Below are 27560 nucleotides of genomic sequence, written 5' to 3'. Positions count from 1 at the left end.
TGAACATCAATCCACACGTGAGACTATTTCATTTCTGCAGTTCTTCTCATGCTATGTGAGTGTTCCTCCTAACATTTTGCATGCAGGCAGAGAGAACACCATGTGTAACCAGAGGAGCCTTCCGGCCTGGCCAGCTTGCCCAGTGCTCATGCGGGCTAGCTGTCACGCTGCACACAGCCCGCAAAATGAAATCACACACAGTCACTTTGACTCCTGTCTTCCCCACAAATGTGTTTTCAGTGAAGGTGTCTGATACAATGTGCAACTGTAAACTCATATCAACAATATGATTCCCAAGAGGACAGCAGTCTTCCTACTTGTGGGTGGATTATTGATTCCTTCTGCGGTTTCTGCGTTTCCTCAATAGATTTGAATAATCCTCAGAAGGGACCACAGCCAATCCTGGTTCTTGAAAGCTGCACTGTTGCATATTCTAGTGCATTTTATTTAGTACTGAAGAAGTACATGGAAAAGCAGGTGGGGTGACTTATGATACAAAGGCGACTTCAGGATGAGCTGAAGCTGACTGGCGACTGCTCTGTGCTGCAGCCTCGTCACACACCCATGAGCATCTGCAGCAGTAATGCATGTTGGAATGTGCAGATGCATTTAAGCATGCAAGTGGTCCACTGGCCGGGAAGCAGAACTTCAAACTGCATTTTAAGGAGGTGTGATATTATTGAATTCAAGAGATTAAAGTAAAAAAAAATTGAGGACTTTTTAAAGTAATAGCTTGTGATTCTGTGACGGACAGTGTCTTGCAGCTGATTAGTGGTGTAATGAGAATTGAGTCAAATCCACATGCAGTCCCATGCAAACTGAATGATACCCTGGCATTTTACGGACCACTGGGTAAACCAATAATCATCAGTCATCAGTAAGCATGATGAAACTGTAACAGTGTGGCCTGCAGTGAGGGAAATTCCCATGACTTGCTTTGGCAGTGGTGCTTGTAGTGGGGGCTGCGCTCGCCGATGTTGGATACAGGTGGGCTGAGACAGCAAGCTCCTGGAGTCTGGGTATGCAGTGCTTCAGCACAAAGCCAGTGCATGTTGCTGGACGCAAATCCAGCAGGTGGGATTATTACTTTTCATTTGGCTGAAACTGAACCCAAATCTGCTTTGCAGCAAGGGTTTGGTTACCGAGACGATGATTGTCAAAATGCAAAATCTTGCATGCCGTTCTGCACATTAACTAAATGTGCTCAGAGAGAAGGGCGTTGGATCACGGTGTTTAGGGAGAAGGGCGTTGGATCGCGGTGTTTAGGGAGAAGGGCGTTGGATCGCGGTGTTTAGGGAGAAGGGCGTTGGATCGCGGTGTTTAGGGAGAAGGGCGTTGGATCGCGGTGTTTAGGGAGAAGGGCGTTGGAACGCGGTGTTTAGGGAGAAGGGCGTTGGATCGCAGTGTTTAGGGAGAAGGGCGTTGGATCGCGGTGTTTAGGGAGAAGGGCGTTGGATCGTGGTGTTTAGGGAGAAGGGCGTTGGATCGCTGTGTTTAATGTCTTCACTCATTTCTTTCCAGCTTGAATTTATGTTTAATTCCCACCAGTAAGATTATTTTAACCTGAGGGGGAAAAAAAGTCAGCCATGGTTTTTGTAAGCGTTTGTGCTTTGTAGGCCTTCAGAGTCCCTTAAGAATGCTTTTGTTTTCTTAAGAAGAATGCTATTGTGTGTGTGAGAGAGAGTGAGAGAGAGAGAGAGAGCGGGGTGTGTTACATGTCTGGAGACCTGAATGGTACCTGAAGAGCTCACCTGTTCCTGTCGTTATGCCAGGCTACTAAACAAAGTTTCTGTTCATTAAGGTCTCTGCAGGCCTCATTGTGTTTGCCTGTCTGTCCGTCTGACTGATCTTTCTGATGCATCGGGCAGCATGAATGTATGACACAGGGATGTGAATAAAAGGATGTGTGTGGCACCAGGATGTAGGAGATGGGGATGTGGAACAAAAGGTGTGTGTTGCACCGGGATGTCAGAGATAGGGATGTGGAACTAAGGGTGCGTGTGACACTGGAATGTGGGAGACAGATATGTGACAGAAGGATGTGTGACACTGTGATGAGTCTCTTTGTCCCCTTGCTACCGCCCCCCCCCCGACTTATAAACATGCACACATTTGAAGAAATGTGCATAACATATTGCTTTTGCGGCATTGTCATAATGTGCAGGTGTGTGTATGTGCTTTGACGCAGACCCATGTGGAATGAGCGGTGCTGGTTCTGCGTTTATCATTTTAATAGCAGTTGTACAGTTTGATCTGTCACATCATGGCTGACAGGCTTTTGCAGTCTGGTCTGGAACCCGAGCTGTGTTTAACATCCCCAGTGCCCAGGCTTGGGGGCGGGTTTTCTTGGGGGCGGGTTTTCTTGTGGGCGGGTTTTCTTGGGGGCAGGCTTTCTTAGCCGTCGTGCCCTCTGCTGTTCTGCTCGGCATATTGATTCTCCTGATACCCCCTGTGGGCGCTGAGATTGGGCTGCTCTGTAACGGAGCCGCCCGGCGTTTCGGGGCGGAGTTGGCATGGGCCGTGCACTTTTGTGCTCCCCCCTTCAGCTGGCAGAACCGGTCCAGGGGCCCCTCGTGTCCCCCAGAGAGCTGCCAGCCTCTGTGCCTTCACAGCATCTCAGGCAACCAGCGTCCAATGAGCAGCTTTCACAGAGCTACCAGACTCATTCCTATGCCGGAGACAGACAGTGTGCGTGTGTGTATGCGCAGACAGACACACACAGACGGACACACATACACACGCATACATACAGACACACGCAGACACACACACACACACAGGAATGATCAGTTGGACAGCGCCCCCTGCCTTAGCAGTGCCTCTTGTGCAGCCATTAGCTTTAGCACTGCGACATCTAACTAAGTGTAATTGTGTGATTGGCTGTTGGCTGGGGGTCCTTGCCCTTTAGAAATGTCTACCTGTGTATGTGTCCTACTGTCACTCTGCTCCTCAGGCTCCCATCAGAATGTGCACTGGAGCCCGTGTCTCTGGGGGGGGGGGGGGGGCTGACAGGGAGTTTAGCCTCTAGCCACGTGGACTCAAACAAATCTGGAACCAAAATAGCCCCCCTCCCTGCAGCAGTGAGGTCAGCTGCCTGTATCTGGGACACCATGTGTGTGTGTGTGTGTGTGTGTGTGTGTGTGTATGTGTCTGTGTGTGTCTGTGTGTGTGCATGTGTGTGCATGTGTGTGTGTGTCTGTATGTGTCTGTGTGTGTCTGTATACATGTGTCTGTATGTGTCTGTATGTGTGTGTGTGTCTGTATGTGTTTATGTGTGTGTCTGTATGTGTCTGTGTGTGTCTGTGTGTGTCTGTATGTGTCTGTGTGTGTCTGTATGTGTTTATGTGTGTGTGTGTGTCTGTATGTGTCTGTGTGTGTCTGTATGTGTCTGTATGTGTGTGTGTGTCTGTATGTGTTTATGTGTCTGTATGTGTCTGTGTGCCTCTGGCTTCTCAGGAAAAAGACCTTTTTTGTCTGTCCACCTTTTCCTTTCTTTTGCACTGGTACCACAGGCTGATGTCACCCTGTTTGCGAGGCCCTCAGCCACGAGCTTCCTGTTTCCTCTCTGTTAGCCAATCAGGATCCTGCAGCAGCTGTTACTTAGTGGGCTTTTATTTTGCTGTATTAGATGTCTTGCCTTACAGTTCTCTCTCTCCCTCCCTCTTCCTCTCTCCCCCTCTCTCTTTCTCCCTCTCGACCACCCCCCCCCCCAACCCCAAGATGATCCTGACGGTGTACCTCAGTAAGGGTGAGCAGGCTGTGGCGGAGGTGCCCGTCACACCAGAAACGACCTGCCGGGACGTTGTGGATGTCTGCCGGGCCCCCGGCGAGGGCAGCTGCCACCTGGCCGAGGTCTGGAGGGGCAACGGTAAGAGAGGAGCAGAGCAGCCTGACTTTGGAGGCGAACAGGGCGCAGGAGACTGGCGGGAGAAATGGCAGCTCCCAGCACATGGGGCCAAATGGTCTGGAGGCTCACTGCTGCCACCTGGAGGCCGGATGCCGGTCGCTGCTGGGACCTTAAGTCCTGGAGCTCTGTCTCACAGCATGCACGTCTTATACAGAGTTAAAATAGCACTGCTGTCCTATAATGCACTGTGAAATGCATCTGCAGGGTGTATTTTATAGATAGTGTAATGTGGAGTTTTAGTTAATGTGCAGTAGGTGACAGTGAGGTGGCTGGAGGTCGCTGAGGTTTCAGAGGGTGCAGGTAGATACTGACTTCCAACCTCGGAGAGGCTCTCTAGTTGTCTTTGAGACAAAGTAGGCGGCAGATCTGCTGCCCCGGCACCCGGTCCGAGTGCTGCTGTGCTTTTCCGGCACCTTCCGTAGGGAGGACTGACTGCTAGCTAATGACTACATCAGTCGGCACGCTTCACATTCATTAATGAGCCGCAAGACGACCTCCGTACCTTAAAGGCAGAAGACGCCCACTTTCGGCAGCGGCGGTCCTGAGGAATGTGTGAATGTTCCCTCACCTTCACTTTTAGAATACGAACGCTGTTGTTACTGTGCACTGCTGCAGACGATCCCAGTTAGCATCCCTCTTATAATCCAGTATGCAGGGTGACAGTCACAGCCCTCCCGGGGACATCCCCCGTCCTCGGGGCTGCGGCCGTGAGCCAGGCTGGGCCCTGGGCGCCGTCTGCTGCCCTCGGGGGGGAGGGGGGGGGTGACCAGCAGAATAGTGTTTCAGTAAAATCCTTGACTGAGCAGGATATCACTCTCACTGTACTCATTAGTGGAGATGGTGATGTTGCTGATAATTAGACACTTAAGAATGATGACAAAGTCCTCAGATCATCTTTCTGGATGCATTTGGACGTGGGCGAACTGCAGACCCACACATATTACATGTAACATATATCATACAACATAATATATTACATATAACTTAAAGTCCTGTCCTGGCTTGGGGGGCTAAGCCGCACCGATTGGGGCCCCAGCAGAAACAGTCACCTTCCAACAGACCTTCCAATGTACTTGTAATCGTGCAGATGGCAAATAACGGAGACCTTTCCCCAGGCTGGGACCCGGCGGCCCCCCAGGCCCAAACAGGGGGTGTCGCACAGGGCGATTTCAGAAGCTTTCACATGCTGGCAGAATAGCACAACAGCAGCTGTTCACTGCAACCTGGAGTTGATTTCTCCAGAGAGTAGGGGTGATTCTGGGGCTGTAATTCCTACATGGGGGCCGGCCTTATCATTAACCAATGATGTGTTATGAATCAGTGAGTGATAGGGGTGGGGGCACTCTGGGGACCAATCAGCTTTCAGCTTTATCAGTGCCCCTGTGACCCCGCCCCTGTATACACCCCCGCCAGAGAGCGGACAGCCTTGGGTGTCAGAGGGGAGCCAGTAGGGTCAGACCTGTCTGTCTTTTGCCTTGAACGTACCTCTGAAGTCTTCAGAAATGGGCGGGGCCTACTCAGGAGGGCAGTCAGCAGCCCTGGTCGGCGCCCCCTGCATGGGGAAAGTGGGCATTGCACGAGAAACATAGACTTCAGAAAAGCAGCCAGTCTATTTTCAGAGCGAATGCGATTTAATCTGGCCCTCACATTACATGTGCATTTCAGTGATGTTGAGTCAGGCTTTGTGATGTCATTCATGCTCGTTTCAGTGATGTTGAATCAGGCTTTGTGATGTCATTCATGCGTATTTCAGTGATGTTGAGTCAGGCTTTGTGATGTCATTCTGCTTATATGTACATGATGCTTCCTTATCCTGCTGCCAGCAATCTTGTTTGATGGGCTTTTGCAAAACCAGTTGCTCCCTTCCTGTTTGTGTGGTTCTTCGCAGTGATTGGCTGCTCCCTGCCTCCTTGACCCACCCCTTTCTTTCCCACACAGAGAGAGCCATCCCATCTGAACACCTGATGTATGAGCACCTGCAGAAGTGGGGGGCCCGGAGGTCAGAGGTCAAGTTCTTCCTGCGGCACGTAGACTCGCCTGCGGAGACTGGCAGCCAGGGTGGGTCCTCGGGGGGGAGGGGGGGATCCCCCAAGGACTGGGTTGGGTGACACTGGTTTAGATGACGGCAGCTGTTGAAGGGCGTTTTATATTTGTTGGAACAGGGCAGCAGCAGTTTGCATAAAGCTAACACGGTAATTTGGCTGATAGTCAGTTTAATTAGTGTCAGCTCTGTGGTTCGCACTGCTCAGGCTGCAGTAACTTTCCATCCCAGTAGTCATGTCGTTCATGCTAAGCCTGCCCCCTGCTGGCCGCTCTTTGCAGGGCATTACAAGAGCGAGGTGTGCGGCACCCCAAGCAGCCCCTGCTCCCCCAGCACCCAGAGCTTTAGGACTCGACACTTACATTGAAAAATAAGCTGAAGATCTATTTTCATCGTGAGGTCTTCACCTGATTATGTGGAAAAGATTCCGGCTGGGTTGTACGGCCCCGGCCTGCCGCACCCCTACGGTCGGTCCCAGTCCCGGTTATGTTCGCTGGACTCTGCAATTCACCATTTTACCTGTCATTTGGAGCAGAAGATTAGGCTTCCCCAGCAAACTGCTCTGTTACCGGCCACCTTCGACCGAATTTTACTTTTACCCAACTTAAGGACGAAAGCAGCGCTGTACATCATGAGTCTGTAGGAAAAGGTGCTTCTTGGTGCTTTTGGTGTCGCTCATTCTTGCTCGATGTCACACCGTCGCCTCGTCATGTGACACTCCTGACTGTCATGTGACAGCTGGAGACCGGTGAGCTGTGACAGCAGCAGCTGGGGATTAACCGCTGTCTCTGTATCTCTGCAGGAAACCAGCCGTCCCAGGAGCAGGCCAACCGTAGGAACGCGGGGAACCCGGACAAGAGCTGCGAGAACGGGGTGGGTCACCAGGGCGCGCCGCCATGCCGCCTCCAGAGCCACTGCCTGGGGGGCCCGTCCTCTCAGATCCTCCGCTGTCCGAGTGGGAGGAACGGCGCCTCCCAGCTGGTGGCCGGCTGGTCCTGGCAGATTCCTCGTTCCATTTCATTAGCTGGGACTTGGGAACATCTGAGCCCACGACTCCCTGATTAATTAAAAGCTGGTGTAATTAATTCCAAGGTGCTTAAAGTTTACTTTAATCAAGACTTTCTGTGGCTATTAATAGACCTTCCACATCATAAACCTGTGGATTTTGTTGAGCCACACACCCTGAAGCGTGACCTCACTTACCGGGGGCCTGTTTCACCAATCTGGATTCCTCGCTTAGCCGGATAACTTGTCCGATTTAAGGTAGTCCGTACTGAGCGTAAGATAAAATCCATTTAAACTGTTTTTAAATGGATGTTCAGCCCAGACTACCTTAAATCCGACAAGTTATCCGGCTAAGCGGGAAATCTGGCTTCATGACACAGGCCCCTGCTGTGTTGTTGCACATGGAGAAGCTTGTTATTCCTTTACTAAAAGCCTGTTTTTCTCTTTATGAATTATAATGGTGTTTATAGCCACTAAGGGAGTGCAGCAGTTGTTATTAACCTTTAGTTGCATCCCTGCAGGCCCCAGCAGACTGATTTGCTCTTTTACTTACTCATAGGTCAGGTGAGCCAGTCCTTTTTTGCTATAGATGTAAACAGCCGGTCATTTGCAAGGCATTATGGCTCTTTTGTTTGTTTTTAAAGAATAAGTGTGAACATATCTGGATGAATTTTTAACCCTAAATTTTAATTTCTCGCTAAACAGCTAATGCTGAGAGTGGTGAAATATTCAGTTGGATTTCTCTGCTACGATGACCTTGGCTGCCTGTAAGTGTGCGGCTGTTTGCGTCACAGCCGACAAATCGGTCATGAGCGGAGGTGTGTTTAGGGTCTCGGGTCCTTCCCATCGGGTCAAGAGCGGAGGTGTGTTTAGGGTCTCGGATCAAGAGCGGAGGTGTGTTTACGGTCTCATGCCCTTCTCCTCGGGTCAAGAGCGGAGGTGTGTTTAGGGTCTCATGCCCTTCCCCTCAGGTCAAGAGCGGAGGTGTGTTTAGGGTCTCGGGTCAAGAGCGGAGGTGTGTTTACGGTCTCATGCCCTTCTCCTCGAGTCAAGAGCGGAGGTGTGTTTAGGGTCTCGAGCCCTTCCCCTCGGGTCAAGAGCGGAGGTGTGTTTAGGGTCTCGGGTCAAGAGCGGAGGTGTGTTTAGGGTCTCGGGTCAAGAGCGGAGGTGTGTTTATGGTCTCATGCCCTTCTCCTCGGGTCAAGGGCGGAGGTGTGTTTAGGGTCTCCTGCCCTTCCCCTCGGGTCAAGGGCGGAGGTGTGTTTAGGGTCTCCTGCCCTTCTCCTCGGGTCAAGAGCGGAGGTGTGTTTAGGGTCTCGGGTCAAGGGCGGAGGTGTGTTTAGGGTCTCCTGCCCTTCTCCTCGGGTCAAGGTCAGAGGTGTCCTGGCTGTAGGTCTTTGGGTTGTGATGATCCTGGCTCTGGTACTTAACTGTGGCAGCATGTCCATGTAAAGGGAGGAAACATCATTGTCTGAGAAAAATAAAGAAATGTTTTGGTGTTTAGGATTTCAGAGGCTTTAAGGTCCCACAGTAGCTGCTGTTCTTTGCACATTTGGACGTGTCACATGCTTCATTCAGAGTCGTGATTGGTAAGTCTATGGAATAGAGTTGTGTTGTCAGCTGGGAAAGCTGGGTGGCTTGTGCTGCCCTGTGCAGCTTTAACTAAATGAAACTTCGCATCTTTAAATAGTAAAGTCTGTCAAATTTAAGGTTACATGGCCTAGATGGGTCAAAAACTTGGGACCAAGTGTTTGGATCTGTCAGTAACTTCCCTGTATCCTGCTGGGTCAGTTTGTGGGGAGCTGAGGTGTGGGACGGCTGATGCGTGGTTCCTGTAAGACCTCTGGACTCAATTATTTGTGATAAATAGTATATATACAGTTATTGTGATGGAAACGTATAGTTGTGGTCCACTGCAAATGGCAGCTTAGATTGCTGTATGCTCTATGCACACACACTACCACACACTTCAAGCTACAAAGGCTTAGAAACGTGTGTAATTATTAAATGTGCAGCTCTGTGTCCTACAGTGTAACAAAGGGGAATTATCCCAACTTAATTACTGTGTGTCAAAAGTAAGTTCAAGGCCATCATTACTGTATTAAATAATATAAACAATTAAGGATTTTTTTATATGTTTAGCTGGAAGAATAGTAAAGGATACATGAGCCGTCAGCTGGCTTCGAGGCTGAGCCGGGTTCCTGCGTCCTTGTGGCTATGGCACTAATCGCTTCAGAGGAGGCGCTTACACAGCCACAGACTAGGTGCTGTCAGCAGGAAGTAATGAACCTGTGTGCGCTGGTGCTCACCGCCAGCGGGAACCCAGTCAGAACCCATGAGAAGCTGGTGCTCACCGCCAGCGGGAACCCAGTCAGAACCCATGAGAAGCTGGTGCTCACCGCCAGCGGGAACCCAGTCAGAACCCTTGAGAAGCTGGTGCTCACCGCCAGCGGGAACCCAGTCAGAACCCATGAGAAGCTGGTGCTCACCGCCAGCGGGAACCCAGTCAGAACCCTTGAGAAGCTGGTGCTCGCCGCCAGCGGGAACCCAGTCAGAACCCATGAGAAGCTGGTGCTCACCACCAACGGGAACCCAGTCAGAACCCTTGAGAAGCTGGTGCTCACCGCCAGTGGGAACCCAGTCAGAACCCATGAGAAGCGAGGCAAACCAGGGGATGATGAGGGCTGTTCCCTTCTGCTGAGCCATTCATGGCCATTTGGAGCATCAGCAAGACACAGCTGGCTCCGATTGGCTGGAGGATCACTTTACCCCAGAGCAGCTGGCTCCGATTGACTGGAGGATCACTTTACCCCAGAGCAGCTGGCTCCGATTGGCTGGAGGATCACTTTACCCCAGAGCAGCTGGCTCCGATTGGCTGGAGGATCACTTTACCCCAGAGCAGCTGGCTCCGATTGGCTGGAGGATCTCTTTACCCCAGAGCAGCTGGCTCCGATTGGCTGGAGGATCACTTTACCCCAGAGCAGCTGGCTCTGATTGGCTGGAGGATCACTTTACCCCAGAGCAGCTGGCTCCGATTGGCTGGAGGATCACTTTACCCCAGAGCAGCTGGCTCCGATTGGCTGGAGGATCTCTTTACCCCAGAGCAGCTGGCTCCGATTGGCTGGAGGATCACTTTACCCCAGAGCAGCTGGCTCCGATTGGCTGGAGGATCACTCCACGTAACCGTCTGAAAGGACTGCTGTCCTGATTCTCCTCTGGCTTTCCCTGAGAGGCTGTTCCCTGACACGTGTGTTTGTTACGGGAAGGAACTGAAAACATGATGGACCTGCTCTTCTTGTGAGTGGATTGTATGGGGATTCCCCTCTGCTCTGCTGCTGGGAGAGATGGCAGGGCGGGGTGGGGTGGGGGGATTCTATTTCTGCCACACTCTGAATAGGTGGGACATCTGCCAAGTGGTCCCCTTTTTCAAACATCAGCCCCAGTGATGTCCCACAGTCCCACTCTCACATGCACCTACTTTGAGGAGTCCCAGATCAGTCTGGATTTCTGCCATGTGTAGCTTCTGGTGGGTAATGACTGTGTGTGGGGGGGGGGGGGGCTTGCATCAGGCAGACATATAATATGGCACCAAGTGGACAGACACACACATTTATTTTCATATCTTGGTGGGGATCCTCTGTTCATTTCTTTGCGAAAAACCTTAATCTCAGTCATGACAGCCTTAACCCCCACCCAGCCCTAACCTTAACCATAAGTAACCAACCAAAATACAAGACTTTGGTATTTCTACCTTTTTGATTGCATTCACAGATTTTTATAAAATTGAGGTTATCCAAATGGGGACCTGAAAAAATGTCCCCAAAAGGAAAGAAGTTTCAGGTTTTGCAAACAGAGAGAGAGAGAGAGAGAGAGGGGGGGGGGGAGGCGGCATCTTCCTGCTCTTATTTTTGTGGCGCTGTCAATTTTCGAAGGGACATTTGGTGGATTGGCATGGTGACGAAAGTGTGCTCTGGTGAGTGGCGCGCGAGGGCCGTCTGGGTAATCGGTTCGCGTTCCTCTTGCGCTACCAGCTTCCTCTATTTGGAGGGAATAAATTGCACAGATATATGCCTCGCAGAGCATGGACACAACGCGAGCCAGTTTCACGTCACCCAGATGTGCGGTTAAATGGTGTCGTGGTGGAAAGTCGGCAGTCGGAAGCGTAATGTTGCGGGGACACCGGGGCACTTTCGCCAGCTTCCCGCACGGATCGCAGCTAGATGCCGCCGCCTTTGGTCTTTTACATCATTCGTCTCATGGGCAGGTGGCATTGTTGCTGCACCCCTCCCGGGTTGGGGACTCAGTCTTGCCTCCATTCTCTGTGTGTGGAGCTTGCTTGTTCTCGCCATGTCGTGCAGATATCCTGTCGTTTCTCTGGTTTCCTTTCTCCCACAGTCGAAAGTCCTGCCATCGGGGTTAATGGCGCCTCTGAAGTGCCTGTTGTACGTGTGAGCCCTCGGATAAATAATAATAGTAGACTATCAATAAAAGGGCATCTTGATATTAATCTTAAAACTGAATGGAAGACATGTGAAATTCAACGGCCATGCAGAGAGCCGTATAATATATGCCTAGTATACATGAACAATAAAACATAAAGTATGATATATACATTTGTTCGGTGACTTAATTAGTTTCTGCGTCGGCTTCATTTGCATTAGCGACAAACAGTGTATGTCCCGTTTGTTACTGATTTATAAATAGGCCTGTATATAAGGTATTTAGTTATAACAGCTTATGAAAAAAAAAATGTTAATGTTGCTTTATGTGGGGAATATCGCTCTTGTTACTGAGTAGCACGGAAATGTATGAAATCCTACACCCTGTGTTTTGCACGGCAGTTCCTGAATCAGTGCTGACCCACTTATGTGAATGAAATGGACAATAAATCCTAGCAGAAGTGTTTCCATGAATACTCCATCATCCCAGCGGTGCTCTGCGCGCCGGATCCCCCGCACGCCGCCAGTGCTGGTACCTCGCCGGTAAGCGGACTGCTGATAGGGTGGCGGGTCATTAAGATGCATGATACGGTGCCGCTTGCTGATCAGGCGCTTTATTGTCAGAGCCAGTGACCCGTCGCCGTGACCGCAGCTCCCGGGACGTCTCCGCCATGCGCGCTCATTTACTGCCCCGCGTCCTCCTACCCGCTATTTATCGGTGTTTATTGGCTGCGGAGTGCGGAAAAAAGTGGCCCGGCGTGGAGCATAGGATATCTGGCGTGCTTCCCCAGGGGAGTCGCCTGCTGCGGGGTGCAGCCGCGGGTTTGTCAAAAGGAGGAGAATCGCATGGAAGAGACGTTTTGTTTGTCGGAGTGGAGCGTAATATAATGGTTTTGTTAGAGCCGACACCTGCTTTCCTTCGGTGATAAGAAACGGGGTTTATCTCATTTTTCATCTTGTATACAATATATGCATATAGGCCTATGTGGAAAAATCCTCGGTGATGTTGTTCGTTCCGTAGGCGCAGGTTCCGTTCGGCTTGGATGATCGGATCTGACACTCGGTTTTGTCTGCCGCTGACAGGCTCCGTGGCTCCCGGGAGAATCCAGTCTCGTTTGCGGTTTGCCGTGAGCGCCGGGGGTTCGCCGGCCTGCCGACCTCTGACGGTCCGTGAGATAAGCTGCAGAGGACCCCTGCTGAAACTGCGCCCGGCACGGCGGTGCGAGATCGTGTGGAAACAGCTATGAAAGCAGAATTTTGAATGGAGATGCTGCGGTTTTAAACGCCCGGTATACCGCTGGGTCAGGGTAGGGAGGGGTGGCAGCAGAATGGACCGGGACCCCGGGGAGGCTGTGGCCCCCCACTGTGACACCAGGCTGCAGTCTGGCAGAGTGACAGGGGGGCATTCCGACCAGGTAAGGCGCCTGGGCTTTTTGGTCCCTGGTTCTGTACCATTCTCACACAGAGACAGTAACATACAATCTTGAAGCCCCCGCCGATGTCTGGGGAGTTTCCACCAGCCCTATTGCCAGATACCCGTCTGTAGTATCAGGCACTGCTGGCCCGCTTTGGTTGAAGTGGGGTGTGAGGTTGGGCCTCTCGTCACGGTTCTGGTCCTGGATACCAAGCGAGGGACAGCAGGGGTTGTGTCTGCCAGGACACCGAGGATAACACAGTCAGCACAGTCACAAGCTCACTAAGCACAGGCTCATAAATACCCTGAGAAATAATGTGTGTTGCCGCCGTGTGTGTATGTATGTTTATATGGACAGGCAGAGTGAGGAAAGTGTGCGCGCATGTGTGTGTGTGCAGGCGTATGTGTGTGTCTGTGTGGTGTGCATGTTGTGGGTATTTTGTTGTACATGTCTGTGTATGTATTGTGCCAGCGGTGGGATGCCCTCTGTGCCGGCCGCTGTGGCTGCTGCGGTGTCTCGCGTGTCCCGCTGCCTCTGCCCTTCACCAGGGTGCCAGCTGGGCAGGGACTCGAGAGGACGCGGGAGGCAGTCTTGCACTAGTCTCACTAACGTGCACGCACACTGTGCCCTGTGAGGTTGTGTGCCTCTTCACAGAGCATGTACCTGCTGGAGGCTGCTGCAGGTTTTTAGCCGTCAGGAGCAGCTGTCCTCCGCAGTGACTGCATGCTGTGGCTCCGCTTCCCCCATTTGGTGTCCGTAGGGGGCAGCCAAGTGCTAAAAACATCATATTCTAACCTTACCTGGCGTTTGCAGTTTGTGCATAAATCGGGTTGGGCACTGCGGACTGGGTTATGCACCGCGGACTGGGCTGGGCACCGCGGACTGGGTTATGCACCGTGGACTGGGCTGGGCACCGCGGACTGGGTTATGCACCGCGGACTGGGTTATGCACCGCGGACTGGGCTGGGCACCGCGGACTGGGTTATGCACCGCGGACTGGGCTGGGCACCGCGGACTGGGCTGGGCACCGCGGACTGGGTTATGCACCGCGGACTGGGTTATGCACCGCGGACTCGGCTGGGCACCGCGGACTGGGTTATGCACCGCGGACTGGGCTGGGCACCGCGGACTGGGCTGGGCACCGCGGACTGGGTTATGCACCGCGGACTCGGCTGGGCACCGCGGACTGGGTTATGCACCGCGGACTGGGTTATGCACCGCGGACTGGGCTGGGCTCGGCTCCGCGGACTGGGCTGGGCAGCCTCACAGACTCTTTGGGGTGACTACACAGGGACACACTTTCATCTTTTTAGTGTTGCTCCTCAGCTGCTGATGGGTCGGAACCATGGGCTTTGAGGAGCAGGGACCCAAACCACCTCGCCGTCTCTCCCCCTTTTTCTTCCCCATCTCTTTCTCTCTTTACCCAGGAATACTATGTGTTTCATCCATCTTTTTTCTTTTCTTTGTTTGTCATCCTCTGTCTGCTTAAACTGATCATTGATGAGGTCAGTGTATGGAGCCCCCCCTGCTGGTCAGGAGGCCCCACTGCATGCTGCTTAGTGGCTTGGCTGTAGCTGAGAGGACGTCCTCCCCTCCGCCATAGTAGGAGAGCAGGGCCTCCGACTGCTCCACGTACCCGAAAGACCATTATTCCTGCCCAGTAATCTGCATAGCTGCCGTAGTTACATAGTGCTTGTCTTAGCATCGTCTTTAGCTCCAGGAAACTGCTTATGCTGCTCTTTCTCTGCTAACGGCTCCGTTTATATGAGGGTGCCTGTCGGAGGCCGAGGCAGCCGCGTGCTAATCAGGCTGTTAGCTAACATGCTGCTGGCGCTGTATGCTGATCAGGGCTCCGGCAGGACCGGGCACTGAGCTGCTGTGTGTGTGTGTGTGTGTGTGTGTGTTAGTATGAGTGTGTGCACGCGGGGGGGGGGATCCAGCCTACATCATATTGCAGAGTGAATCCTCTGTAGGGTGACCCTGCTCCCCAACCCCCAGTGTTGCAGCTTAACCCCCCCACCTGCCACCCACCCCCCGGCCTCTGGTTTGCTTTCCATGCGACTGCTTTAGTGATCCCCGCCCCCCCCGGCCGCCCTGCAGCCTCTCCTGCAAGTGCATGGCCAAGGGGCCACGGATTTGGGGCAGGAGGGCGGGTCGTGACCCTGTGCTCCGGGCAGGTGGGGAGTGCGGGTGCGGAGCCGGCCCTGTGCCAGCTGCAGGAGGTGGCCGCCTGGCAGCAGCAGCAAATCGAGGCCCAGCAGCACAGCCTGGTGGCCAAGGTAGGCCACACTGCCCCCCGCTCACACCCCTGCAGGACACGTGGGCCGCCACTGCCTATAGCAGTTAGACGATGGGTGGATGGATGGATGGATGGATGGGTGGGTGGGTGGGTGGATGGCATTACTAATGTGAATCTTGTGTGTAATGACTGAGGAATTCTTGGTTGCCTTGTTTGCTGCGCCTTTATGGTGTGCTGAGGGCATTGATCTTAGACCGGCTGATTTATTTCCATTTATTTCCATATTTTGTCCGCAGAATCCTATAAGCTTATTCAGATTTGGATCATTTTGTAGGGCATCTCTCTCTGCCTGCTAACGTCAGGTCTGATGAGTAATTGATGTGCTGTCAGGTTTAAGCCCTCAGTGGTTGTTATGTATGAGCCATCGGTGCGCAGTGTCCCGGACAGGCACGGGTGCTGCTGGACAACCAGAGTCTTTTCCTGTGTGTTTGACGTCTCCTTCTTCCTTTGGCTGAATAATGGACATGGTGGGTATCCAAACATACAGCCAATGTGCTGTTGTTGATTCGTAGCTAAGGAGGTACCCCTCCCCCTGAAAGTGGCTGGTTCCGGTCCAGAAGTCCGTTGAGTAGTTCCCCTGAAACTCTTAATGCTTAAAGTGTTTTTTTTCCCTGTGGAAAATGCAACTCATTTGTTCAATTGTACTCACTTGGAAATTAAATGTCTTTTAAACAACGAAATGTTGCTTTTGTATACGATAAAACTGTTTAAATATTTAAATCACTTTAAATGAAGTTCATATTCATTCATATTCATTCACTACTTCTTGGTGTGGAATTAGTGTTGTATTGGTGCTGTAATCGAATGCATTTCAGGGCAGTTAGATGTGAGATGTGAGGATATTACTGGGTTGTGAGTTGACAGAGTTGAGGTGCCTGTGTGTGTGTGTGTGTGTGTGTCTATGTACATATGCTGTGCTGCTGATTTATTTGTTGACTGTTAGCTAGCAATAAGAATACACAAATTTCGGCATATAGATTAAACATTAACATACTAATTAACCATAATTAACTCATTAACCATTGTGTTTTGGGCTGGATTTGCGTCTCCATTCAGTATTGGGGTGCTGGTCTCCCCCCCCGCCCTGCTAACCTCGCGGCTGATCAGTCACCACGCCTGACGGAGCACCTGACATCTTACGGGATTCTCCTCATGTACAGGAGCAGCGTCTGCGGTACCTGAAGCAGCAGGAGCGCAAACAGCAGTCGCAGTCATCGCAGCCGGCAGCTCAGACGGAAAGCGAGAAGCTGCAGCGCTTGAAGGAGCGCGTGGACAGCCAGGAGGCCAAGCTGCGGAAGATCCGTGCCATGCGAGGCCAAGTGGACTGCAGCAAGAGCCTCAACGGGTCCCTGTGTGGGTAGAGCCTAGCCGCGCGACGGGGGGGTGAAAGAAGAGAGAAGGGAGGGGGAGTGAAAGAGATGGGGAGAGGGAGAGTGAAAGAGAGAGCAGGGGGAGGGGGAGTGAAAGAGATGGGGAGAGGGAGAGAGAAAGAGGGAAGGGGGAGAGAGAAAGATGGAGGGAGATTGAAAGAGAGAGGGGGTTCCCTGGTTTCTGAATTGCAGCCTCTAAATTGTGCAGTGTGTGTGTGTATGTGTGTGTGTGTGTGAGGGTACTTTGACCCCACGCTAGATACTGATATGGAAAATGGATGAATGCATACTTTCATTTCTCTGAAGTGCCGGGTAGACAAATTTCAAAGGAGTCTATAGCAAAATGATGTATCTGGATGAACCGAAAAATGTAGGTTAAGCGTCATTGGCTCAGGTCCCGTTCCAGCCAGTGTTCTGCTTCCCGCTGGGTGTTTGCTGATACTCTGTGCCAATCTGCAGACCTGGACAGTGCACTGCTAGGCTCACTGCGCTCCTGCTGTGCTGCCTGTGTGCCTCCTTGGTGTCCAGTCTGCATTCTCCTCCCCCCTGAAAGCTCCTTACAGCTGCTGGAGGTGCTGATGTCACTCCGCAGCTGCTCTCCCAGTCAGGCCCTCGCTAAGCATCCAGCAGCTAATCCACACGGCGCTGCTGGCCAGCACTGCAGCCTCGCAACTCCAGGCCTCCGGGTTCGAGTCCTCTGCTCCCGCCTCATGTCTCCTCCCCACATTCACACGGATTTCCTCTGGCTACTCTGGTGAATTGCTGAAGCACCCGCTTTTCCCCTTGCTTCCTGGGAATGGACCCTGTCCTCGCTCTGGCTGTCGTTACGTCGCTCGCTTACGGAAGACGGGTAGCTGGATGATTTTAAACAATGAAGCTCTTCACAGCTGCAGAGTGAGCGACAGAAAATACGTCGGGTAACACCTGACATTCAGATGATTGCAGCAGCAGGCTTAGGCTCAGCTGTGCTGGCGAACCAGTCTAGGCTCTGCTTGGGGGTCGGGGCACATTTTGGCAAATGAAAATGAGCCAGTGACTGAGATGCAGGATACCTGGCATGCAGATGCCGCAGCTATGATGTCAGCAGAGCATTGCGCAGCCTAATGGCCCCACTGTCGCCCCCTGGCTACAGCGGCGGAGATGGAGCACATCAACGGCATGTTCCTGGAGAAGCAGCAGGAGCTGCAGTCGGCCGTGCTGAAGGTGGAGCAGCTGACGCAGCAGCTGGAGGAGCTGCGCAGGGCCAAGCTGGGTGGTCAGGTGCCCGGGACGGCTGCGCTGGAGCTGCGCAGGCTCTACCAGGAGCTGCAGGTAATGCACCTTTCACAGCGACGCAGAATTGACTGTCGCAGACGCTGATGATTTTTTCGGACGGGTTTTATGCTTTGTGGGTAATTACAGTTAATCATGGCTGGTTAATAAAGCAGGACACTTTAATATACGCCTGCAGGGCTTATAATCAGACTTAAGGGATGCCTGTCCCCACTCCGGCCTCCTACCTCCTCGCCCCCTCTTTACCTGGTGTGTTACAGATCCGCAGCAAGCTGAACCAGGAGCAGAGCAGCCGCTTGCAGCAGCACAAGGACTTGCTGAACAAGCGCAACCTGGAGGTGGCGCTCATGGACAAGCGCATCAGTGAGCTGCGGGAGCGCCTGCACAGGAAGAAGGCGGAGGCGCCCCAAAAAGGGGACGTCCCGGTAGGCCCCGCCCCCACCAGCCTTCCCATGGTGCACTGCCTCCCTGCAGTTACGCCATCATTTGCCGGGAAGACGAGCTCCTTGCCACCGGTTGTCGTGCTGGTTTCCATTGTCGTCGCCCCAGAGTGCAGTGCAACGAGCCTCCTGTGTCTCTGGCCCCCAGGCGGTGATTGGTGGCCCTGGGAGGGTGGCGACCGTGGGGCCCTTCATCCAGGTCCCCGTGTCGGAGCCCGTCAAGCCGCTGCCCTCAGCTGCTAACCCCACGGTGGGCCATGCGCGCCCCAAGGCAGGTCTGTGCCCCCCTCCTCTGCTTTTGCTGGCTTCTGTGTCCCTATACAGGGTGACAGCTGCTCTCATGAATCTTCTCCCCAGCCGGTGACCCAGGCTGGCCGCCCCTCAAGCCCCCGGACTACAAGGATGTCGCTGCGGATGCGGCTTTGAAGAGCCGGCCCCCGCCGCCCCCGCCGATGCCCCCCGCAGACCGGGTGAGGGCCGCCTTCTCATCTGCGCTCTGCCTTTTTCTCTTTCTTTCATCCCTCATTCACGCGCATGATCTCATCATGGTTATAGTCCCCTGCGGGTAGTGACCCCATACCCTCCAGGTACCTCACCCCCTTTATGACCCTGACCCCGCTTCCTTCATGTGTCCGCCAGGAGGCCAGCACGGTGGGCTCGGGCCCTGCTCCCGGCCCCGCTCACGCCAAGCCCCTGCCCCCCCCATACGGCAGCCACTGTGCTGCAGCGCGGCTCTGTACGGCAGGCTCTGCCGGCTCACTGGAGCGGCCCAAAGAGCCGCCCCCACGCCCGCCCTGGCCACGCCCGCCCCCACCGCCTGGCTCCTCCTCGCAGCAGATCCAGCAGCGCATCTCGGTGCCGCCCAGCCCGGTACCCCCACCGGAGCGGCCCGAACCCCCACCGCTGCCTCCAGCTGCCGCCGTGCGCCCCTTTGCGCCAGACAAGGCAGCGCGGCCACAGTCTCCCCGCCGGGCCCCGCCCACAGTGAATTCCAGCTCCATCTATCACATGTATCTGCAGCAGGCGGCGCCCAAGGCTGGCAGCAAGCCGGCTGCCAAAGCAGGTGAGCAGGAGGGGAGCAGGAGGGGAGCGGGAGGGGAGCGACTGGGGCCATACAGCTGCTACTGCCCCCTGCTAGCTTCCCTTACTGTTTGTCCTTCAGTAGAATTTGAAATGCACCTTTGATAATGACGACATCGAGGTCTGACACGTAACAGAAAGATCGCTGATTCTGTCTAGTTCTTTTAAGCACAGTACATGAGGTAGTTTTGTCTGTGCCAGGCAGCAGAGGGCACAAGGCAGGGACACCCTGTACGGGACGCCGGCCCATCGCAGGATTAGCTGCAGCACTGCTGTGTAACCTGCTCCCTCTCTCCCTTCCCCCTCTCTGCTTCCCTCTCCCTCCCTCTCTCTATTCCTCTTCCTCTTTCTCATTCTCTCCCTATCCTCCCTTCCCTCCCTCTTCCCTTCCTCTTTCCCTCTATCTCCCTCTGCCTCTCCCTCCTTCCCTCTCCCTCCTTCTCTCCCTCCCTCCTTCCCTCCTCCCTCCCCCTTCTCTCCTTCCCTTCCCCTTCTCCCTTTTTCCTTCCTTGCTCCTCCCCCCCAGTGTACGGGAAGCCTCTGTTGCCTCCTGGCTCCCTGCCGTCCTCCCCGCTGCTCTACACCAGGGGCGTTCCGGCGCCCAGGGGCCCGGTGGGGGGTGAGTCCGATGCTGAGAGCAGCCCAGCGGAGAGCCTGCCCCGGCCGCTGAGCCCCAGCAAGCTGACGCCGGTGGCGCACTCCCCACTGCGCTACCAGAGTGAGGGCGAGCTGGAGGCACTGCGCCGGCGGCTGGCCAATGCACCGCGGCCCCTCAAGAAGCGCAGCTCCATCACGGAGCCCGAGGGCCCCGGGGGGCCCAACATCCAGAAACTGCTGTACCAGCGCTTCAACACGCTGGCGGGTGGCATTGAGGGTGGGGCCACGTTCTACCAGCCCACCGTCCCCACAGGGCTTCTAGCCGACGCTGACAACGGCAACCTGCCCGACCCCCCCGGCCCCGCCCCAGGCTCGGGCCAGCCGCCGCCCCCCCCATCGTCCGATGCCAACGACAACCGCCCGCCGGCACCCTCTTCTGATGACCCGGCCGGCCGCACCTCCGAGGACAGCAACAACAACCCGGCAGGCCCGACGGACGCCCTGGGCACGGCAGCAGAGAGCAGCCCGCTGGAGGAGGCCGGCGCGGGGCGGCTGGCGGTGAGTGGGGGGGGCTGCCCCGGTGGGGGCGGGGGGGCTAATTTAACAGCAGCCCTAATTAAAGCCCGAGCTCCCCACCTCGCCGCATCATTGTGATGTGTGTGTGTGATTTAGCGCCGCTAGCTGCCCGTGGTTTGAGTTTCTTACTGTGATTATTTCCAGATAACAAGGCTTTTATAAAGTACCTACTACATAATAATAAAAAAACAAACATAAAGTGAGTGTAACTGGCTCTTAGAAACCCCTCAAATGGCGAGAACTTCCCTATGAATTTCAGGAACCAGTCACATCATTTTTATGGGGAAACTTCTTATCTATTCCAGGGGGTGTCCCTGAAGCAGGATTTCTCAGTTAGCTGGGTTAACTAAGCTAGAACTTATGTTTGTCCAATAGGAATGCTCCATATCTAAACTCGTATTGGACGAGCATGACTTCTAGTTTAAGTTAATCCAGCTAACCGAGAAACCCCTTGGTCTGTCTATGAAACCCTAGTTAATCTCCCCAAAGTAGCCATATATCAATATCCATGACACTCTGAAATTTCTATTTCTGGAAGATAAAGAAAATTTTAAAAACCAGTTACCCAACAAATGTTGATAAAGTTAATGAGCTAATGATTTATTTTTCAGTGACCTTCATTACGTTTTGTAGTACTACCTGGATTTAATGGTCCGTTTTTATGGGAAAATAAGGAACAGACAATGCTAAGGAAATGACCCCCCCGTGACGAGTCCATACTGGGAATTTCTAACATGTTGGGCCCTCTGGTCTCTCTGACGCGTTGGACCCGCTGGTCTCTCTGACGCGTTGGGCCCTCTGGTCTCTCTGACGCGTTGGGCCCGCTGGTCTCTCTGACGCGTTGGGCCCGCTGGTCTCTCTGACGCGTTGGGCCCGCTGGTCTCTCTGACGCGTTGGGCCCTCTGGGTCCGGCCCGGGTGCAGGGCTCCCATCGTCTGCTTTGACGTGACCCTCCCCCCCCTTCCAGGAGAAACGTACCAACCTGAAGAAGCCAGACTCGCAGCGGACGGGCCGTGGCCTGCGCGTGCAGTTCAACCCGCTGGCCCTGCTGCTGGACGCCTCGCTGGAGGGCGAGTTTGACCTGGTACAGAGGATCATCTACGAGGTGTCAGCCTGCCGCTCGGCCAGCACACGTGGACACGCGGCAGACGGCGCTCAGAGAGACTTAAGGCTGATTCACACTTCTGCGTAGAATCTGCCGTAGGTGGCCACAGAAGTGTAAATCAGCCTTTACATTTGCAGCAGGTCACACATATCTATGTACCTGATGGTGATTGATGGTGGTGATTATAGGCACTTTTACGCCGCTACAACTTTTTCTGGAACCAAATTTTTGTCCCATTCACTATAGTTCCTGTCCAATGTCAGCAGTGCTGGCAGTGAAACTTGGCAGCACTTATTATAGGGATAACATTACGTAATTCTTTATTCCGTGGAAAATGAAAAACCGATCTGCTGGCCAGATTCATTTATGAATTATAAACATGTTACAGGTTTTATAAGTAAAATATAAATAAAAGGCTGGGTCCCATTTCTATTGGGATAAAGTCCCAGTAACTAATCAATAACCAATAATATGACTTTTTATCCCCAGTGCTTTGGCATGGATGTGTGAAGTAGAGCTGTCACGATCACTGGATTACTGAAAAGCACCAATGAAACTTTTCCTTCTCGAATTACTTGCCGCTATGGCTGAAGGGAGGCGGTGCATTGAAGTGAAGTGAAGTGAAGTGAAACTTTATTGTCATTCACACCATACAACAGTACAAAGACGGATGCAGGCAGAACGAAATTGCGTTTCTCCAAGGCTCAGTGTGCGGACATAAGGGACAAGTGCACTCAAGACAACATACATACAACATGCAGACATTTCACTTTACAGAGGTAGTTAAGACAGCATGGCAACAAAAAGCAGCAAAGTACAAACAATAAATATATATACACGAATATATTCAGTGGGTGATATATATGTATATGTATATATAGTATGAAAAATTATTGCACTACGTTTCACAGTGAATTAGTTATTGCACTATATAAGTAGATTGAAAACTTGAGACCTATCAGTGATTATAAAGTGCACAATAGGTAGGAGAGTAAAAGGTCAAAAGGTTATAACCATAATCAATTAATTAACATGCACATCCGAATATCACACCTGCGTGACATGTACAGGATGGCCACAACAACTGCCCGAGTCACACCAGGAACACACAAGCCCTCCATCAGTGCTCAGACTGTCCGCAATAGGCTGAGAGAGGCTGGACTGAGGGCTTGTGTGTTCCTGGTGTGACTCGGGCAGTTGTTGTGGCCATCCTGTACATGTCACGCAGGTGTGATATTCGGATGTGCATGTTAATTAATTGATTATGGTTAATTGAACATGCATGCAAAACATTGTTTAAACCCTTTACAATTAAGATCTGTAAAGTTATTTGGATTTTTACAACATTATTGTTGAAATACACAGTCCTGAAAAAGGGACGTTTCTTTTTTTGCTGAGTATATAAAGTTATAAAAAGGGAAGAATGTTAGCTGGTATTAATGGCCTCCTGTCATGACTCAGTGTGTATGGGCTTCTGTTCCTTTGCACTCATATGCAACAGTTTTTGGTGACAGACTCCTCTGTGGGTGTTAACAGTCAGATCTCAGTCGGCCCTAAATAAGTTCAGATTCCTGACCTCAGTATGGCTGCGGTGGGCTGTAGCAGAGTGAACGCCTGTCCTACTGATCCCTTTGCTCAGGTGGAGAACCCCAGCAAGCCGAACGACGAGGGCATCACGCCCCTGCACAACGCCGTCTGCGCCGGTCACCACCACATCGTCAAGTTCCTGCTAGACTTCGGCGTCAACGTCAATGCCGCCGACAGCGACGGCTGGTGAGCATGCGTGCGACCCACCCCCCATGCGACCCTGACCCTGACCCTGACCCTGCCCACCACACTCTGTGTCGCCCCCTCCAGGACGCCACTGCACTGCGCCGCCTCCTGCAACAGCGTGCAGCTCTGCAAGCTGCTGGTGGAGTCGGGGGCCGCGGTCTTCGCCACCACCATCAGCGACGTGGAGACAGCCGCCGACAAGTGCGAAGAGATGGAGGACGGCTACCTTCAATGCTCACAGTTCCTCTACGGTGAGAGAGCGTCGAGGACAGGGGTCTGATAGAGAGAGAGAGAGGGAGAGTGAGAGAGAGGGAGCTCCGGGGACGGGGGTCCGAATGGGGGTCCGATACGGAGAGAGAGAGAGGGAGCTCCGGGGATGGGGGTCCAATACAGAGAGAGAGGGAGCTCCGGGGATGGGGGTCCGATACGGAGAGAGAGGGAGCTCCGGGGATGGGGGTCCGATACGGGGGAGAGAGAGGGAGCTCCCGGGATGGGGGTCCGATACGGAGAGAGAGGGAGCTCCGGGGATGGGGGTCCGATACGGAGAGAGAGGGAGCTCCCGGGATGGGGGTCCGATACGGAGAGAGAGGGAGCTCCGGGGATGGGGGTCCGATACGGAGAGAGAGGGAGCTCCGGGGATGGGGGTCCAATATAGAGAGAGAGGGAGCTCCCGGGATGGGGGTCCGATACGGAGAGAGAGGGAGCTCCGGGGATAGGGGTCCAATATAGAGAGAGAGGGAGCTCCCGGGATGGGGGTCCGATACGGAGAGAGAGGGAGCTCCGGGGATGGGGGTCCGATACGGAGAGAGAGGGAGCTCTGGGGATGGGGGTCCGATACGGAGAGAGAGGGAGCTCCGGGAATGGGGGTCCGATACGGGGGAGAGAGAGGGAGCTCCCGGGATGGGGGTCCGATACGGAGAGAGAGGGAGCTCCGGGGACGGGGGTCCGATACGGAGAGAGAGGGAGCTCCGGGGATGGGGGTCTTGCATCTGCATCGTTGTCTTTGTCCTCAATGCGGTCACCATGTTCCTCGCGACATCCCTCTGCCCTGATCACTGTGTTGTGATGTCATCCCCCTCTGTGTAACGTCCCCCCCCCCACGGGTTTGACCCCTTCACAGGCGTGCAGGAGAAGCTGGGAGTGATGAATAAGGGGGCAGTGTACGCACTGTGGGACTACGAGGCTCAGAGCGCTGACGAGCTCTCATTCCGCGAGGGCGATGCCATCACCATCCTGCGGCGCAAAGACGACAGTGAGACGCAGTGGTGGTGGGCGCGGCTGAAGGACAAGGAGGGCTATGTGCCCCGCAACCTTCTGGGGGTGAGCCCCGCCTTTAGGGCGGAGCCTGTGCCATAGTGGGCAGGGCTTCTTTGGGGGTGTGGCAACTGGGGGCTCCACTTAAATGATGAGCATTTGAATTTCGAATTTAGTCTTATCTGAAGGTCCAAACACTTGCTTTTTATTTACTTTTATAAATCGGAGTACCGCAAATTTTTCAGGAAAGTGTTTGAGTAGATGAGTCTCTTTGACTGAACAGTAAGCAATAGAGAGAGATAGGTATTCATACACAGCATTGAACATTTACATTTAACATATTTAGCACACACTTCTGTCCAAAATGACGTACAAGTGAAGCAAGCAGCACATTATAAACATACGTCCTGTCAGATACGCATCAGTGCACCTTTCACTTTGCATTTAAGTTGGCAAGCAAATTTCAGTTTTACAGAACTGTGACCTGTCTTCCCATGACAATTCAGATGCCTAATTAATGTAACTTTCCCTGAAAGTCCTTGTTTATGTGCAGTTTGCCTTAGTGCTCAGATTTCCTCTGATCACAGGGGTACTGGAGTTCTGTGTGCTTTGCATTTAAAAATCAACAAGGTTTAAAATCGTACAAGAATTTGATCCATGTAGAATTTACATTGTTACTGTCATGTTTAGTTCACTTAGTCAGGATTATTTGTTTGTACCAGGTACAGTGGGGATTCTATCTTATGTCCTCCTTTGTACTCCTGCTTGCTCTCCGTTTTGGGGTCAGTGGGACAGCCAGCAGAGCCTCCGGAGCAGTGGGGGTCAGTGGCCTTGCCCAGGCCCAGTGGTGATGGGATTCAAACCCATGCCCTTACCGGATGCAGACACAGAGCCCTATCACTCTGAGCCTTACACCACCCCACAGTTGCTGTATGGATACTGAGAAACTGAAAGCTGAAGTGTCTCTAATGAAGGTGCCCACAGGAGAGGCTGTTTTGTGTTATTGTGTCAGTTTCATGACAGGATGATTGGTACTGTGGGGTGTAACAGGTAAGATGCAAACAGCATCCCCTACAGTTTGGGTAAATGTTTTTTATGTCAATCTGTCTCCCTGCAGCTGTACCCCAGGATAAAGCCTCGACAACGGTCTTTGGCGTGAGGCCCTGTTGGCACTCACCTTCTCCTGGAGAAAGACTGGAATGCTGGGTACTGCCTGTGCCCTGTTCCTGCCCTGACCGTGCCCTGTTCCTGCCCTGACTGTTCTCTGACAATGCCCTCACCGTGTGCTGACTGTTCCTTGACCGTGCCCCGGTCTTGCCCTCACCGTGCTGAGACCCTGTCCTGACCATGCCCTGTTCCTGCCCTGACCATGCCCTGATCGTGCCCTGACCGTTCCCTAACCGTGCCCTGTTCCTGCCCTGACCGTTCCCTAATCGTGCCCTGTTCCTGCCCTGACCGTGCCCTGTTCCTGCCCTGACCGTGCCCTAGACCTGCCCTGACCATGCCCTGTTCCTGCCCTGACCATGCCCTGATCGTGCCCTGACCGTTCCCTGACCATGCCCTGTTCCTGCCCTGACCGTTCCCTAATCGTGCCCTGTTCCTGCCCTGACCGTTCCCTAATCGTGCCCTGTTCCTGCCCTGACCGTTCCCTAATCGTGCCCTGTTCCTGCTCTGACCATACCCTAGGCCTGCCCTGACCATGCCCTGTTCCTGCCCTGACCGTGCCCTGGTCTTCCCCTGAACGTTCCCTGACCGTGCCCTGTTCCTGCCCTGACCGTTCCCTAGTTCTGCCCTGACCGTTCCCTAGTTCTGCCCTGACCGTGCCCTGGTCCTGCCCTGACCGTGCCCTGGTCCTGCCCTGACCGTTCCCTGGTCCTGCCCTGACCGTTCCCTAGTTCTGCCCTGACCGTGCCCTGTTCCTGCCCTGACCGTTCCCTAGTTCTGCCCTGACCGTGCCCTGGTCCTGCCCTGACTGTTCCCTGGTCCTGCCCTGACCATACCCTAGGCCTGCCCTGACCATGCCCTGTTCCTGCCCTGACCGTGCCCTGGTCTTCCCCTGAACATTCCCTGACCGTGCCCTGTTCCTGCCCTGACCGTTCCCTAGTTCTGCCCTGACCGTGCCCTGGTCCTCCCCTGACCGTGCCCTGGTCCTCCCCTGACCGTGCCCTGGTCCTCCCCTGACCGTTCCCTGGTCCTGCCCTGACCGTGCCCTGGTCCTGCCCTGACCATTCCCTGACCGTGCCCAGTCCCCAACTGTCATCACCCTCAGGGGTAACAGGCTCCTCTTTCGCCAGCGCAGATGAGGACGGGCAAAATGGGCAGCAGTTCCACTCAGGGCTCCCTTTGCTCATGTTGCGCCTTTTTTATTTTGTACATTTGCGGTTTTATTTCTTCATTTCAAGATTGGGAAGGGAAAGGCCCCATGAAAGGGAAAGGCACACGCAGGCAGCCCTAGGTGGCGCTCTACTCCAGGTGACATTTGATCTCCTTCAGCATGAGCATGGGTCACTGGGCTTTCCTGTTTTCAATTTCGCCGGATGGCAGCTCTTTGGATTAGTGAGGGATTTGGTTGGGGGGTGTTGAGCAATCTGAGGGGGAGGTCGAGGGCGAGTCCTGAGGAAATATCCATGTGGTTCAAAAAGCCACAATCAGGGATTGGGGTCACGGGGTCACAGGGTCACGGTCAGGAGCAGGACATCACACCAGATGGAACCGCGTCCAATGCAGAGACCTGAATCTGCCCCCTCAATGCCACAGCCATTTACTTTTCACTCAGGATCTGTACAATGTCCCCCCCCTCCCCTGCGGTGCCGCCCTTCAGGGAGAGCGACAGTGTATGCGGTGGAGAGGTCACATGACCTGTAAGAGGTCACATGACTCTGCTGGGGGAGTGACTGAGGTGAAAGACTGATGTTTGGAGCTTGTTCTGTTCTGTAAATACTGTGCACAATAAAACAGTGCCCTGGCATGACATGCAAGCGGACTCT

At 53.5% G+C, this 27560-nt stretch overlaps 1 protein-coding gene across 4 annotated transcripts in view; it reads left to right on the top strand.

Moving 5' to 3' along the window:
• LOC111844382 (apoptosis-stimulating of p53 protein 1-like) overlaps window positions 1-27541 on the top strand; it is a 34041-nt gene extending 6500 nt beyond the window's left edge. Inside the window, exons 3-18 of one of the 4 annotated variants that reach the window (XM_072702791.1) lie at window positions 3721-3868; window positions 5846-5965; window positions 6751-6821; window positions 14985-15086; window positions 16267-16459; window positions 17609-17787; window positions 18009-18173; window positions 18337-18463; window positions 18546-18658; window positions 18828-19251; window positions 19795-20423; window positions 21409-21546; window positions 23186-23319; window positions 23404-23570; window positions 24440-24639; window positions 25691-27541. In XM_072702791.1, the coding sequence (XP_072558892.1) occupies window positions 3721-3868; window positions 5846-5965; window positions 6751-6821; window positions 14985-15086; window positions 16267-16459; window positions 17609-17787; window positions 18009-18173; window positions 18337-18463; window positions 18546-18658; window positions 18828-19251; window positions 19795-20423; window positions 21409-21546; window positions 23186-23319; window positions 23404-23570; window positions 24440-24639; window positions 25691-25732 (2952 nt within the window). In that variant the 3' untranslated portion in view covers window positions 25733-27541. The other 3 variants (XM_023812812.2, XM_072702792.1, XM_023812815.2) reach the window with 3 other exon arrangements.
• Window positions 27542-27560: the final 19 nt, after the last annotated feature.

This window comes from Paramormyrops kingsleyae, chromosome 19, assembly GCF_048594095.1.
Source record: "Paramormyrops kingsleyae isolate MSU_618 chromosome 19, PKINGS_0.4, whole genome shotgun sequence".
NCBI classification, from domain to species: Eukaryota; Metazoa; Chordata; class Actinopteri; order Osteoglossiformes; family Mormyridae; genus Paramormyrops; species Paramormyrops kingsleyae.
Note: the sequence above shows the minus strand (reverse complement) of the source record. Positions and strands in the feature narration are given on the sequence as shown.